Source organism: Ursus americanus, chromosome 1 (assembly GCF_024610735.1).
Source record: "Ursus americanus isolate L20-20 chromosome 1, mUrsAme1.1.p, whole genome shotgun sequence".
In the NCBI taxonomy this organism is placed as follows: domain Eukaryota; kingdom Metazoa; phylum Chordata; class Mammalia; order Carnivora; family Ursidae; genus Ursus; species Ursus americanus.
Window position 1 is genome coordinate 69,813,803 of NC_142127.1, and position 16,937 is coordinate 69,830,739.

The 16,937-nt window shown below is 37.4% G+C and overlaps 1 protein-coding gene across 3 annotated transcripts in view; it reads left to right on the plus strand.

Annotated features, from left to right (window-relative positions):
- Positions 1 to 16,937, plus strand: part of SLC39A10 (solute carrier family 39 member 10) — a 135,475-nt gene that overhangs the window by 80,500 nt on the left and 38,038 nt on the right. For all 3 annotated transcript variants that reach the window (XM_045806371.2, XM_045806370.2, XM_087862222.1), the window contains one exon: positions 15,500 to 16,524. In XM_045806371.2, the coding sequence (XP_045662327.2) occupies positions 15,511 to 16,524 (1,014 nt within the window). In that variant the 5' untranslated portion in view covers positions 15,500 to 15,510. The remainder of the gene's footprint in view (positions 1 to 15,499; positions 16,525 to 16,937) is intronic.

Here is a 16,937-nt window from a genome sequence, read left to right on the forward strand (position 1 = left end):
ATCATATCATAGATCTTCTCTGGGTCTTAGATTTCTGTTTATAAAATAAGAGTATTTAGCTAGTGTACATAAATATCTTAAACCTTCTGTTATTCTGTCTATATGAAATAAAGATAATTCTCTTCTTTAGACAAAATATAGAAAGATTTGTATTGTTAACAATTAGTGTGTATTTCAGTTTATTCTTGATCTAGGTGTCTGATTTTATTTAAAAATTTAAAAATTGTACTTTGGCACTTTATGCAGGAAAAATTACCATAGAAAGCCTATAATTAAAGATGTTTATAAGCCTCTGTAAAAGAACTTGGTATGGAGATTATCAACCCTAATTGCCTCTCTTTCTTTTAAGTATAATCATACAGTTTAAGCAAGATCCTTTGGTTACTAATAATACCTTTCTTCTTTCTGGTTAAGAAATGGATTTTCTATTACAGTATTTTAAGTGCATATGAAAAGTGGTGAAATTAGGTCTGTAGTTAAGTTATATGAGTATCAGCATCGTGGTTTTGAAAAGGTACTGTGATTATATAAGCTGTTATTGAAAATTGGGCAAAGAGTGCATAGAAACTGAACTGTATTTACAACTTATATCTTAAATTATTTTATTTTAAAAAAATTTTTAATTTTTTTTAGAGGGTGTATGAATGGTGGTGAGATGTGGGGGAGGGCAGGGGGAGAGGAGAGAGAATCCCAAACAGGCTCCACACTCAGAGCAGAGCCTGACGTGGGGCTCAATTTCACGACGCAGAGATCATGACTTAAGCCAAAACCAAGAGTCCCACTACCAACTGACTGAGCCACCCAGGTGCCCCATATCTTAAATTATTTAAAATAAAAAGTTAAAAAATAAACTTGTCTTTGGAGATGGTTAAATATAGGTATGTTTATAGAAGCTACATTTTGCTGATTTTACTAATTGAGAGTTGAAAAATATATATATATTTTAAGGTTTTATTTTTAAGTAATCTCTACACCCAACATAGGGCTTGAACTCAAAACCCCCAGATCAAGAGTTCCATGCTCCACCAACTGAGCCAGCCAGGCATCCCTGAAATACATATTCTCTCTCTCTCTCTCTCTTTCTCTCTCTGTCTCTCTCTCTCTTTTTTTTTTTTTTTAAAGATTTTCTTTATTTGATAGAGAGACAGCCAGAGAGAGAGGGAACACAAGCAGGGGGAGGGCTAGAGGAAGAAGCAGGCTCCCTGCTACGCCCTGGGCTGAAGGCAGATGCTTAACGACTGAGCCACCCAGGCGCCCCAGCCATATTCTTTTTTTTTTTTTTTTAAATTTATTTGACAGAGCACACAAACAGGGGGAGTGGCAGGCAGAGGGAGAAGCAGGCTCCCTGCTGAGCAAGGAGCCAGATGCAGAATTTGATCCCAGGATCCTGGAATCACGACCTGAGCCCAAGGCAGATGCCTAATTGACTGAGCCATCCAGGTGTCCCTGAAATACATATTTTTTAAGGATTAAAAATTATTTTGTTTGGTGACACCTGTGTGGCTCAGTCCTTTAAGCATCTCTTGATTTCAGCTCAGGTGATGATCTCAGGGTCATGAGATTGAGTTCTGTATTTGTCTCTGTGCTCAGTGTGGAGTCTTCTTGAGATCTCTCTTTTCTCCCTCCTCATGCCCAATAAATTAAAATAACTAACTAACTAACTAACTAACTAACTAAATAAATAAATAAATAAAATCTTTAAAAAATATTGATTTGTCTGAAATAAAACACACCTCCAGAAAAGTACCCAAATGTTAAGTATAAAGCTTGACAAATTTTCGTGAAGTGAACACACGCATGTAACCAGCACCTAAGAAATACCACATTAACAGCAGCCCAGAATTCCCTTCATGATTCCTTCCCACCACTTCCCATAGCAAATTACAACTATTGTCCTCACTAAGTATTGTTTTGATGTGATGTTGAAATATTAGTGAATTTTACAGGAAAATATTAGTGGATCTCTTTTTATTTGCATCCAAAGCAAAATCTTTCCATCAGAAATAGTGTAATTAGCACAGTGATAAAGTTATTTAATTGTGAATTAACCTGGCCATTAATGTGAAATTATACAGTGATGGGACCCTTAAACTTTTAACTGATGATATATTGGAAATCAGTAACAAAAGATGAAACAAATTGTGGTGGCAACTGCTAGCTGTTCTCCAGAATCCATTCCTCCTTTCTTATGCAGTAGGATCATTGTCTTACCCAGAAGGCTTGGGTAAATAACTTAGTATATTTGCTGAAGTGAAAAAACAATCAGTTATAAAATTAACATATTGCCAATGCTCAAAAACGTAGAAAACTCCAAAACTCAAGAGACAATTGAATATCTTGGCTTAGGCAAGGCTGAGTCCTGTAAAGGCCAGTATCTAGGATTGAGTAATAGGTGGACTTAGGCAACATTTTCTCCATTCCTGTCTCAACCCCAAGGATCCTCTTTGTGCTATGGTTAGAAAAGGATCCTTACCTTTCATAGAATGCTTGAGAAACTCCTTAAGTTGTAGTTGAGGCTTTATTTCCCAGTCTCGTCATAGCTAACTGAGGCTATGTGACTAAGTTCTTGCTGTTGGAATGTGAGAAGTGATGCATGCGGTGTCTGCTTCATTTGCTGCTTCAGAAGAAATTTCTATACCTGGACTTTGATTCTGTTTTACAGCTGATTGGAATAGCACCCATGTAAGGCTGATGTGTATCTGACTGGAGCAGAGCTGCTCACAGACCTGGAGCAGTCATCTTGGATTGTTTTTGAGAGAGAAATAACTTGTTTCTTAAGCCACTGTCCTTTTGGAAGAGGTTCTTTGCAGTAGCTGCTTAGTCTACGCTGACTAATGCATACTTCATCATAGAGAATCATAATGATTCTCAGGCACACATTTGTTAGCAGTTCTGAACTGAAGTTGCAAAGTTTATGAATGATTTACTTAGAAAAAACATTTAACACAGGCTTAAAATTACACCTATGATGTCACTCATGTATTTGCATTTATGTGATACTCTCTTGGATGTAAATAAGTAGAGAAATCAAGATATTTAGAATTCTTGTAATAAACAAATTGAGTACCATACATTTAAAACATGACAAACGACAATTGAAATCTCATGCAGACAGACCACCCACAGTTTTTGTGTTTCATGTGAAACTGGTAACCAAAGGGTTAATGAGACTAACAAGCACAGCTGCAGACTTTTTTTTTGTTTGCCTTTAAATATCCCTAACTTTCCTCCTTGGAGGAGGCAGATTTGAGGCTTGCCCTCCTTACATCTCATATCCTTGTCTCCTTGTTTGCCTCTCGAATAAACCCTTTCCTTGCTGCATACTCGATGTCTCAGTGATCCGCTTTGCTGTGTGTTGGCTATACAAACTTGAGGCCAGTTATAAATTTGGTGAGCCAACCAGGAGCTCTTTGCCTGTGCTTTGTTGGCCCCCAGTCAGTAGTGGAAATCTGGTGCTGCCTAGGATCTCCATCCAAGGGACCAGCCCCGGAGCCCCACCTCGACGGAGCCCCACCTCGACGGTACCATCGACTTTTGGTGCTTTAACTCTTGTGGTAAGGAAACCGTTTTTGGTTTGGACAGATGTCTCTTGGTAAGTGCTTCATATGCCATGCTCAGCCTGTAAACTTATTTCTTCCTTTCATTTGGTTTGGCTCTCTTAGATTTCTTTCTCCCATTTGATTACCTCCAAATAAGAGGTATTGGTTCTCTTAAGCGTCCTTGTTTAAGGAAAGGCTGATTAGAAGCCATTTGGTTCAGTTGGTGAAGACCACTTTCAGGGGAGGAATCAGTGCTCACAGAGGTACTATGGACTTCATTTGGTTTGTTTGTTGCTGCAGCTTTTGGTATCTTTGGACAAAACTGGCCATGTTCTAACTGGAAAATGGAAAATGACAATATGATTCCCACATGCAGACCTTTGGGCCGTATTCTCCAAAATTGGGCAATGTTTAGTTATGAATCTATGAAAAGGGAAAAAAATCACCGCTTTTTGTAATACTGCTTGGCCGCAATATTAGACTTCAGAGAAAAATGCTAAACAGATCCATAAATTATAATATGATCTTCCAATGAGATTTTTGTTTGTTTGTTTGTTTGTTTTTTTGTTAGAGTAGTCTCTACACCCAGAGTGGAGATTGAATTCACAACCCTGAGATTTAGTAGTATGCTGTACCAACTAAGCCAGCCAGGCGCCCTAGATTTTTTTTTTCTTTTAATAAAAGGGAGATATTGGGCCTCTAGTGAAGATTTTGTTCATATCTTATTTGTGTATTTGTGTGTCCATGTGTGTTGTAAATGTGAGAGATTTTCTATCCCTCCAGATGGTATTGCTAAAATTAATTTTAAAAGAACTCTAGTTGGTTCTTAGGTGAATGCTTGTAAAAACTGGGCATTCTAAAATCCAAAAATGGAAACTAACCCAAGTGTTTTTGAAGTCTATGTGATCTGGGAAAGAATATTAAAAATAATTTAAGGTTGTTGGTTTATTTAGTCAAAATAGGCACGTCTTTAGAGTTGTCAGCATTGGATGTAGAACTTTTTGTTTTGTGTTTACCAGAAGTGAGGTTGGCTCATCTTATTTCTGTTGCAAAATTTGTCAGAAAAGGAAAAAAAAGCCTTTGAATTCTAATAAATATAATTAAGACTACTGGGAACAATTCTATATGCAGGGAAAGTGAGACTCTTTATTTAAAAAAGAAAATCCTGGGACCAAATCTGAACGTAAGAAGGAAAGTTGTGGAAGGTTTGTGAAAAGGAAATCTTTGGAAGGGAATTTTGTGCACAGTTGGGATTAAGATTATGGAGATTAGTATGTAAAAAAAGTTCATTAATGGGGCGCCTGGGTGGCACAGCGGTTAAGCCTCTGCCTTCGGCTCAGGGCGTGATCCCGGCGTTATGGGATCGAGCCCCACGTCGGGCTCCTCCGCTGGGAGCCTGCTTCTTCCTCTCCCACTTCCCCTGCTTGTGTTCCCTCTCTCGCTGGCTGTCTCTGTCTCTGTTGAATAAATAAATAAAATCTTTAAAAAAAAAAAAGGTTCATTAATGAGTGGTCAACACCTGGGGAAGAGAAGCGAGAGAAGAGAGCAAGATAAGGCAGAATTTGAGCATTGGTACAACATTAGCAGAAGCCTTAGCTGATCTAAGTTCCAAAAGTTGGATTCCCCTTAGAACCACCCTGAATTGTGGCAAAAGGGCTGGACTTCTATTCCCTTGTATTGAACAGTCAGTGGGTGTGACCACCTGGGAAGAGAGCAAGGCAACTGTCTTGAGTCAACACAATCCCCAATAGCCTCTGAGAGGTGAGAACTGTTGTCAGCATTCCCTGCAGCTGAGAGCCTTCTTTCCTGATGGAGATTCTGATCAGCACATCATAGTATCCACGATAAGAACTCCCAATCCATGCAGTGCCCTGGTGTCCTTACTTACTTCTATATTAACATGGGCAGTGATAGGGAAAAAAGAGGGAATGCAAAATTTTTTTTAAAAATTTATTGGAATGAATGAGTTTTAATATCAGAAGTACACCAGTATAAGATTGAAATTTAGGGGGTGCCTGGATGGCTCAGTCAGTTAAGCATCTGCCTTGTGCTCACTCTCTCTCTGTCAAATATACTCTTCAAAAAAAATTGGAATTTGGTTTTTCTCTCTGTTAAAAATAACTTTCTTAGATTATTTGTCTAAATTGTAACCAAAGGCTTTATCTTTAATCTCCCTAGAAAAAAAAAACCTTCTGTATTTGCCTTTAGAATCTCTTATTGCCACCTTGGCTAAATAGGTAATTAAATACTAAGTTTTGTAATGATCTGTAATGCTATTTAAGCATGTTCTTTGAAACTTCCTGATATTTCTGACAGACTTCCCAAATTCAACTTCTAAGTGAAGTCTTTTTGACTAATGAGGCTAATCTGATATATCAGATTACATGGGGAGCATTGTCAAATAAGGGATAATAAACCTTTTTAAGTTATATTGTATAGGTGAATGCAATAGCTGTTCCAGAAATTAGATAGAATTCCTAAGGTTTTGCTATATCTTCGTATGATGTCATCACTTACAATTCTAATATTGAAGTGTGTGTCACAGAATTTCCTTGTCAATTGCATTGGAATGACAAATACCTGATACCTTTAAAATCATAAAACTACACCAAGAATTTCCAGAACTAATGGGAAAACTGTAGTATTTTTGGTAGAAATGAGGGTGATTTTAGAAATTATGTTTTAGTAGTACACATTGGTGGATATTAGATTCCAGTTCTAATGAACTGTCTTTAAGTATTAGTTGTTTTTCTGTAACACTGGTCTGTATCCTGAATTATTCTGGTTTTCTCAAATATCTGGCCTAGACTCTCCAAACTGAGGTTTCTAATTTTCTCCTTTTCTCTTGACTTGGAATCATTGAGAATTAAAACTTCCTTTTTTCCCTGAAGCCCTGAAAACTAGAGCTAGACACCTTGAGATACTCAACTTCAGAGAAAATTGTTACAGTGGCCCATGTTTAGACAGTCTTCATGCCTGTTGCTGCATGGGCCACTCAAAGATCACCAGTGACAAACAGATAATTGAACAGGTTTATTCCAGCTGTCTTCATTTGACGGATCTGCCATTGGAAAATCCAGACCTTGTGATGTTCACAGAAGCAGTTTTATGGATCAAGGATAAAGAAGAGTGCTGGATGCAGTGGTGACCCATCAGTTATTATTCATTGCCAGGATTACCAGAAATCAGACTCTTGATTGCCCAAGGGAACAGGCGGGCACCTCAAGTCACCAAGTTGGCAGCCCATACAAAGATTCCAAAACCCTCTGTAATGGCTTTAGTACCAGGCATAGACTTAACTAAATATCAACCCCAGTATTACACTGAAAACCTAAGAAGAGCTGAAGAATGGGGTTTTGGACACATTACTGGCACTAGCTAGAGCCAGCTGGAAATAACACGGACAAGGGATAATCCTTATCCCACAACATCTTGTGGAAAAAGCAATTAGTTGTAGTCACCAAAGTACACCAGATGGGTGAGATGTCACTCTCCTGTGGATCCAGAAGTATACTGTGGGTCCCAGTCTTCAGAGAACTGTCAAAAAGATAGTAAAAAAAAATGTGACATTTGTGCTAAAAATGATCCTGAGACTGGGCTCCCACCAGTTCTAAGAGGTATACCACTTCGAGGCACCAAACCTGGAGATGACTGGCTGGTAGACTTTACCATTATGCCGCAAACAATAGGTATTCTTCAGTATTTGCTAGTATTTATAAACACTTTATACAAGTTGAGTTGAAGCTTTTCCATGCCATTCAGAGAAGGCATCAGAAGTTACTTCTAAACAAAATCATGTCTAGGTTTGAATTGCTGCTAACAATTTCAGAGTGACAGTGGAGCAGTATTTATAGTGAAAGTCACATAAGCCAGTGTCCAGTGTGTTGGGCAGTCAATGAAAATTACATGCTTCATGTAGCCCCCAGTCAACTGGGAAAATGGAAAAAAATGAACCATATGCGTAGAAGAACTTTGGCAAAAATTTGCCAAGAAACCAATTTAACTTGGGAGAAAAAAATCCTTGCTGGTTGCCCTGCTTTGGGTAAGTGGCCCCTAGCAATAAGCTTGGTTTAAGCCCCTATGAAGTATCCTATGGAAGACCCTTTCCACATGCTTTTCATGACTTAGGAGTTCAGACGGGGCTCACATTAGGGAATTGGATACTATTGGGTATGTTCAGTCTTTGGGAAATACTTAGCTGCTGTATGTAAGTCAGCTTCCAGTAGGTTGATATGTACCCCACAGATATGCCCTTACACTGCCCGAATCCCAAGGACTTGGTGTTATTAAAGACCTGGAAGAGCAAGCATCCAGAGGACCAGCTCCAACCTTGTTGGGTAGGACCTTCTGTGGTGCTGTTGACCACCCATTCTTCAGTGACACTAAAGGGAGTTAAGCCATGGATTCACCACAATCAGATGAAGCTGGTTCCACAAGAATCCACAGGTTTCGCTAAACCCTGTCAGCAAGGAGAATATCAAGGAGAATCTTGCTCGGATCAGTGAGCCTCGGATGGACCTAAAACTATTTAGGAGAGCTGGTCCAAAGAAAACAATCAATACTTAGCGTTTTTCTATTGTGGGCAACCACTCAAGCTTGAAAAGATAATCTACCATTAGGATTTTGCCAACATTGCCAAGGCTAGCAGTCTTTCTCACTGTTGGATATGTCATTCTGACCCCGGTTCAGAGTACGACCACAGCAATCCAGTAGTAATGTCTATAACCCTTTTTTTTGGTCTAATTTGATGCACTCCGTTAGTTTAGAGTCAGGTTAATCAGATCATCCAGTTAACCATACTTCTTGGTTTGAGATGATATCTGCAGAATGAAAGTATTGATCCTCCTGAATTAGCCAGAGTGCTATATGCATCCCCAGGGTTCATTTTATTTGTAGGTATGAATACTTTCCTAAGGGAATGAGACTACAAAATTCTTGGTATTGTAGAATGCTGTGTTTCAGTTGGTATGTTGGAACTAAAGAATATTTCTAAATGAGTGCAGAAAGTTCCAGTCTTCTAAATGCCATCTTCTCCCCATTTCAGCCAAAAGTAGCTAGAGCGGTCATGGTCCCAATTCCCTCAAGAATGAGCAATGATCAAAAGACAGTGGGGATTGAAACAGGTGACCAAAGGTTAATAGTACTAATAAGTGCCACTGCAGCTTTTTACCCAGACCTTTTTTTGTTTGCCTTGAAACATCCCTGTCTCCATAGGGCAGGCAGATTTGAGGCTTGCTCTCCTATCTCCTTGTCTCTTTGTCTGACTGCCTCTCCAGTAAACCCTTTCCCTGAGGCATACTCAACGTCCAGTAATTGGCTTTGCTGCGCTTTGGGCATAGAACTTGTTTGGCTACACATGGGGTCAGTTATTTGTTGCCTCATCAAAATATATGTATGTTTTATTTCCACCACTGGTACTTACTCATTTGACAGTGAGATAAGGTGCACTGAATAAATGACAAGACATTTACATATCAGATGAATGGAACAACATTCACTAAGAATATTCTCTTTCACTAGCATCTCGTGGAAAATCAGGGTAAACTTCAGGGAGTGTAACTGTCCTCTTTTTGCTTAATAGTGATTGCCATGATTATCCAATCTCTTTCATCTTCATTAGTGTACAAGTAAAAATTAATATATTTTAAATGGTGACTTTATGAGGCTGTATAAGAAACTGAAGTGTTTGGATTAAAAAACCAAAACCTCGAACTTAATGTAGCTTTGGAATTAGAAAACATTACAGACTAATTGGCTTTAAAAATTCTTAAGCCACGTCTGTCACATAATAATTCTACCTAATTTATTTGGGGAATCACAACATTCAGTTGACCAAAGTATCATCTTAAATAAATGGGAGTGTTTATTTGTATTGATTGTAGTTCTCAAACGTTAGCTATCTGACTCGGCTGGATGAAACATTTCCAAGCTCTACAGCCAGAGTTCTTGATTCAGTGGGTCTGGGTGGGGTGCCAGAATTTATATTTCTAACAAGTTCCAAGGTGACTGTGATGCTGTTTCTGCTGCTCCTACAACCATACTTTGATTAATCATGAATAGAGGTTATGTGATATCTTTTCAAACTTACAGAAGAATACATTGAAGAATATAACCTGAATCCCATTATGCTGCTCTAACAAATACTAAGCGTTGTGTCACAATACTTCAGACCCCCCTCTTTTTAAGAAATAAAACACTGCAGATGCAGATAAATGTGTATACCACCCTCCACCATCTGACTCTTCTTCTCTTCCTGAAAAGTAACCGTTCTGAATGTAATCATCCCCATGTTAGGTTCTTGCTACCTATCTATATGTCCCGAAAGTAAAATGTTTTTGCATATTTTTAATTGTGTTTAAGCGATAGGACATTTATCTTTTTTGTGCTTTTTTAATTGTTTGAGATTTGTGCATGTTATATATTCCTTCATAGTCATACATTTATAACTGCAGTGTAATTTTTAATTACATAAATATACCACATTTATTTTATCCATTCTTCCACTGATAGGCATGTCGGTTTGTGGCAGGCACTAATTATTACATAATTGATTGCCGTTCCTTATTTACCTCATTTTTCCTTGCTGTTAAGCCCACATGTTCTGTGAGTACTTCCTCTCATATATGTAGGAGAGAGAGCTTCTTACCATTTCCAGGGAAATGAATATCTATTTGTCTAAGCCAGTCACAGTAATTTCCTCCTTTACCAGTGATTGGCTTTGGCATGAGTATGTAGTACAGTCCTGCTCTAATATATGTAAACAGAAATCTGGGAGAGACTTTAGGGAAAGATTTTTCTCCCTGGGTGAGAAGAGGCGTGAAGAGGGGCACCTGGGGGGCTTAGTTGGTTAAGTGTCTGCCTTTGGCTCAGGTCATGATCCCAGAGTGCTGGGATCAAGCCCCGTATCAGGCTCCCTGCTCAGTGGGGAGTCTGCTTCTCCCTCTCCCCTGCCCCTCCCCCTGCTCTTTTTCTCTCTCTCTCTCATTCACTCTCAAATAAAATAATTTTTTTTTTAAATTAAAGAAGTGTGAAGATAAATCCTCCAGCTTTGGATATAGTTTTGTAAGGACGGAATGGTTGTAGGAACAGCAATTCCTTGAGACTCTGAGGGGACAAATCTGAGAGGTTGGGTTTTTGATCATGCATTTATCTTGAAACTACCCATTTCTTCCAACTTTTTTTAATGTGAAATTTTCTTCTAGTGTTCTGTTATTTACAACCAAAGTATCCTGTTACAAGGTCGTTAACATTTAAGAAAAAAACAAAAAACAATACTGCAATAAAGATTCTTGAGTTTGTCTCCTGTGTCTGAGTGCAAAAGTTTCTCTAGGATAGATCCATTGATAGAAGTGGAATTTTACGACTGTAGAGTATGTTCACATTCACCTTTAGTAGATGTCAAATTGCTTCCCAAAATGATTGTACCTGTAATATACACTCCCATCAGCAGTGTACCATGTTTCTACTTCTCTACATTAGATCTTTGCTTAGCACATGTCAGATATTTTTGTCTATTAATGTCTTGGTGCATTATCTATGTTAGTAATTATGTTACTTTTCAACCAGCTGTCCTCTTTTTTAAGATTTGTTATTTTAGAGAGGGAGAGAGGGAGAGCACTCGAGCAGTGGGAGGGGCAGAGGGAAAGAGAGAAGCGGACTCCTTGCCGAGTGTGGAGCCCAGTCTTACAACCCTGAAATCACTACCTGAGCCGAAACCAGAAGTTGGGAGCTCAACCGACTGAGCCACCCAGGGGCTCCTGTCCTCTTTAGATCATTTGTATAGTTGTGTATGCAGTATTGGAGATTTTTCCATATTGATAAATATATTTTATATATTCTGATCTTTAATGTGCATTGTTTTATATACACATTGCAAAGATCTTCTGGTTTATGGCTTGTCCTATGCTTTGTCTATGGTGTTCTTTATTGTAGAGTAATACTTAAATAATTCAGTTTAATTAAAATTTTCTTTTAAGGTTTGTGCTTTCTGTGTCTTTTCTGAAAAATCTTTCCGTAATCAAAAGTCATAATATTCTCCTAAATTTCCTTCCAGAACTTGTAAAGAATTTTACTCTTCACATTTGGGTCTTTATTCCTTTTGGAGTTGGTTTTTGTGTATGGTGGGAGGAAGAACCGCTTGTTCACTATCAGTATTATTGATTTTCTTTCTGAATTCTGTTCTGCTCTTGTGTATTTGTCTGTTCTTGTGCCAGTTCTGTATTACTTTAGTTAGTGTAACTTTATAAATAAGTCTTTGTTACCTTGCTAATCTTTCAAATTGTTTTGTCGTCTTCGGGGTTTTGCTCTTCATAGGAATTTTTGGATAAGTTTGTGCAGTCTTAAAAAAACAAGTAGCTACTAAGATTTTAATGGATACTGAATTAAATTTGTATGTACACTTGAGAAGACTTTATATACTTATATCTCCTCCATGTAGGTGGTATCTCTCTAGTTTTTATAGTTCTTTACTGTCTGTCCTTCAGTAATATCTTATGCATTTCTTTTTTTAATGGTCTTGTTCTGGTTATTTCTAGAAGCCGTATAATTTTTGTTAATTACATTTTCTAACTGGTTTCCACTGAAGAAAATTTTATTTTTAAAAAGCTTTTTCACCGGGTGCTTCCGTGGCTCAGTCGGTTAAGCATTTGCCTTTGGCTCAGGTCATGATCCCAGAGTGCTGGGATCAAGTTGGGCATCAGGCTCCCTGCTCAGCAGGGGTCTGCTTCTCCCTCTCCCTCTGCCCCTTAACCCGGCTCGTGCTCTCTTGCATGCAATCTCTTTCTCAAATAAATCTTTAAAGAAATAAAAAAAATAGCTTTTTTGTTGAAATACAGTATGTATATAGAAAAGTACACAGAGTATAAATACAATGATTATCACAAAGTAGGCATATTTGTGTAACCATTACTCAGAAAAGAGAATGTTCCTTCACTTTCCGATTCCAATTATTACCCTCTACTTTCCTTTCAAAAAGTCACCATTGGGGGTTCCTGGCTGGCTCAGTCGGAAGAGCGTGTGACTCTTGATCTCGAGGTTGTGAGTTCAAGCCCCATGTTGGGTGTAGAGATTACTTAAAAATAAAATCTTAGAAAAAAGTTACTGTTTTTTTGGTATAGCTTTATCCATTTTTAACTTTATATAAATATATATTGCTTATTATATGCTTTGTTTATGGTGTTCTCTTTAGTGTTTGCCATCTTTTCACAGTCTAATGTTTGCCGTCTTTTGCACAGTCTGTTTGTGAGATTATTTGTGTTGATGCGTGAAGCCATAATTTCACTTTCATTCCTGTGTCGAATTCCATTGTAAGGTTATTCTGTTTGTCCATTTGACAGTTGATGAACATTTGGCCTTTTTTCCTGTTTTAAGCTATGATGAATGATGATTGTGGTAACTTTCATGTTTATGTCTTTTGGTGTCACCGTGCATGCATTTCTCTTGAACATATACCCAGGATTAGAATTGCTGTGTGAGTAGATATGCTTATGTTCAACTTCTGGGAGATGCTGTCAAACATTTTTCCAAAAGATACCAATGTATGGTCAGTTCCACCAGTAGTGCATTCAAATATGAGTTAACTCCATATTCTTAACCTGCATCTTTTGTATTTTATTCATTCTGGTGGGTATATAGTAGTACCTAACTGTGATTTTAATTTATATTTCTCTGATAACTGTGGAGGTTGAGACTCTTGATATGCTTAGTAATTTGGCTGTTTTCTTATGAAGTGACTGTTCAGACTTCCTTCCCATTTCTCCATTGAATTGTCTCATAATTTTCATATCACCCTGTAGAAATTCCTTATATATTTTTGACTGGTAACATTGTGATAATCTTTTCTCAGTCTGTGGCGTGCCTTTTTTTTTTTTTTTTTAAGATTTTATTTAGAAGTAATCTCTATACCCAACGTGGGGCTCGAACCCACAACCCCAAGATCAAGAGTCACATGCTCTACCTACTGAGCCAGCCAGGTGTCCCTCTCCCCCATTTTTCTTTTAAAGATCTGTAGCTTGCCCTTTTATTTAAAAAAAAAAAAAAGATGTATTTATTTGAGAGAGACAGAGAGTGTGTGATTGATTGGGGGGAGAGGCAGAGAAAGAGGGACAGGGGAAGCAGACTCCCCGCTGAGCCCAGAGCCCAACACGGGGCTCCATCTCATGACCCTGAGATCATGGCCCGAGCTGAAACCAAGACTTGGACGCTCAACCAACTGAGCCACCCAGGTGCCCCTTGCCTTTTTAATCTCTTAATGATAACTCCTGATGAACAGAAATTCCTTAATTTTAATTGTAGTATACTTTATCAGTTTCCCTTTATAATGTTTTTTATGTTCTCTTTTGAACGTCTTGAAGCTAGTCTCCCAAATCTTCCAGATCTACACTTTTCAGTATAGTAGCTATTAGCCACATGTGGTTATTGAGCACTTAAAGTGTGGTCAGTCTGAATTAAGATGTTCTGTAAGTGTAAAATACATGCTGGATTTCAATGACACAGTATTAAAAAAATGTAAAAATCTCACTAATAGTTTTTGTATTTTTATATTTATTACATGTTTGAAATGATAATTTGCATTTATAGTGAGCTAAATAAGATACAACATGAAAATTACTTTGACCTGTTTATTCTAGAACATTTTAAAATTAATTGACTCACATGCATTTCTGTATTCTGAAAGTGTGCTGTCCAATAGAACTTTCTGTGATGATGGACATGTTCTATATCTACACTGTTCAGTATAGTAGTCATGAGCTGCAAGGGTCTGTTGAGCATTTAAAATTTAGTTGAGGTGATTGAGAAGCTGAATTTTAATGTAGTTAGTTTAAATTTAAGCAGCCATATGTGGGTAGTGGCTACCATATTGAATGGCACAGTTCTGGACATTTTATTGCTTTAACATTTATTGTTTTTTAGGTTTACAATCTGAATTGATTTTTATGTATGGTGTGAGGTGGGGGTCAAGTTTTATTTACTTTTTTCTTCCAAATGGAAATCAAATTGACCAAGCACCAAGGAAAAGAGAATCTTTACTATTTTCAGACTCTGTTTTGTTTCTTTGGTATATTTGTTCTTTCACCAAATACCACACTATCTTTAGTAGCTGGTAGAGTAAGTGCCCCTATCTTGTTCTTCATGAATGTCTTGACCATTCTCAGACTTTTCTTTTTCCACGTAAATATTAAAAATACCTCATCAACTTTCACGGTTTCTTCTGGGATTTTGATTGATACTACATTGGATCTATATTGCATCTAGTCATGAACACGATATAGCCATTCATTTATTTAGGTATTTTCATCTCTCTCAGTAATATGTGATCTCTTATTTATGTAAAGGTCTTGCACATCTTTTGTTAGATTTATTCCTAGCTATTGGTACTGTAAATGATACTGTTTTCTAATATCATTTTCTAATTACTAGTATATAGAAATAAAATTGATTTTTGGTTATTCTTAATATGGCAGTTCTACTAAATTAACTTATTCTTATAGATTCTTTTGGATTTTCCACATGCCCAGTCCTGCCGTTAGTGAATAATGATATTTTTATTTCTTTCTGATTTGTATACATTTTACCATTCTATGTCATCCTGTCTTACTACACTGACCAGGACCTCAAGAACAAGGATCAGCAAGCTTTTGTAAAGGACCAGATAAGGAGGAAGCCAACAGTTCCTGTATAAATATATAGTAGATCCTTAAGTGTTATGCTTAAAGGGAGTGAGGATAGTCTATAGATGGAGTCATGAGCAATTTGTAGTAATTTGAAGGGCTGTACACTATTTCAATAAATTAAAAGACCATTTTTATATGGAATTGAAGAAGGAAAGAATGATTTATAGCACTGAAAGAAATATGGTAAAACATTTGCCTTATGGATTGGCAGTTGCTGGAGAGTTTATGATTATATTGAATGTATCTAAATATGAACTAATGTTTGCTTCTCTTTTTAAATCCCCTTAGGAAAAATAGAAATGAAGGTACATATGCACACAAAATTTTGCCTCATTTGTTTGCTGACATTTATTTTCCATCACTGCAACCATTGCCATGAAGAACATGACCATGGTTCTGAAGAACATCACAGACATCGTCGTGGAATGACAGAATCGGAGTCAAGCAAATTTTCAGTGCTGGATGCTGAAAATGAAAAAAAATATTATATTGAAAAACTTTTTGACCGTTATGGTGAAAATGGAAGATTATCCTTTTTTGGTCTGGAGAAACTTTTAACAAACTTGGGCCTTGGAGAGATAAAAGTAGTTGAGATTAATCATGAGGATCTTGGCCACGATCATGTTTCTCACTTAGATATTTTGGCAGTTCAAGAGGGAAAGCATTTTCACTCCCATAACCATCAGCATTCCCACAATCATTTAAATTCAGAAAATCAAACTGTGACTAGTGTATCAACAAAGAGAAACCATAAGTGTGATCCAGAGAAAGAGACAATTGAAGTATCTGTCAAATCTGATGATAAACATATGCATGACCATAGTCATCGCTTATGTCATCACCATTGTTTGCATCATCACCTCGATCATAACACCACTCGCCATTTTCCTAATGATTCCATTGCTCACAGTGAGCGTGGGGAGCCTAGCCATGAACCTTCAACAGAGACCAATAAAACCCAGGAACAGTCTGAAAGTAAGCTACCGAAAGGAAAGAGGAAGAGAAAAGGGAAGAAAAGTAATGAAAATTCTGAGGTCATTACACCAGGTTTTCCCCCCAACCATGATCAGGGTGAACAGTATGAGCATAATCGGGTCCACAAACCTGATCGTGTACATAACCCAGGTCATTCTCATGTACGCCTTCCAGAACATAATGGTCATGATCCTGGTCATGGACACCAAGATCTTAATCCTGATAATGAAGGTGAACTTCGACATACTAGAAAGCGAGAAGCACCACATGTAAAAAAAAGTGCAATTTATTCAGCTGCTACTCACAAAGATCATAATGAAGATGACCGTCAACATGAGGTAGGTGTAAAGAGATGGTTGCTCCATAATTCTCAGATAATTGTGGAGCATTTTAGGTAAAAAAAAAAAAAAAAAAAAATGGCAGTGGAGAATAGTGAATCATACTCAAACTTAATTCCAGATAATGTTCTTGAACAAAATTCTTTAAGGAATTAAAATCAGGTTAAAGTTTTTTATCTGGATTTTCACTTGCAGTGTGTGTTCTCAAATTTGGGTTCCTCAAATCTAGATATTTAAAGGCTGTTAGAACATATATTCCTTACTTTACTTTCTTGCTTATGACTTGTTTGGACTTCCCGAGTTAGTTTTCATTTTGTTATTGCTAGTTGGTTTTAGATATTTGAAAATTGAAGCCCTTTTTGTTCACCTGTCCTGTTGGAAAGTAGACATTTTCTTTTAACTTAATGAATTAA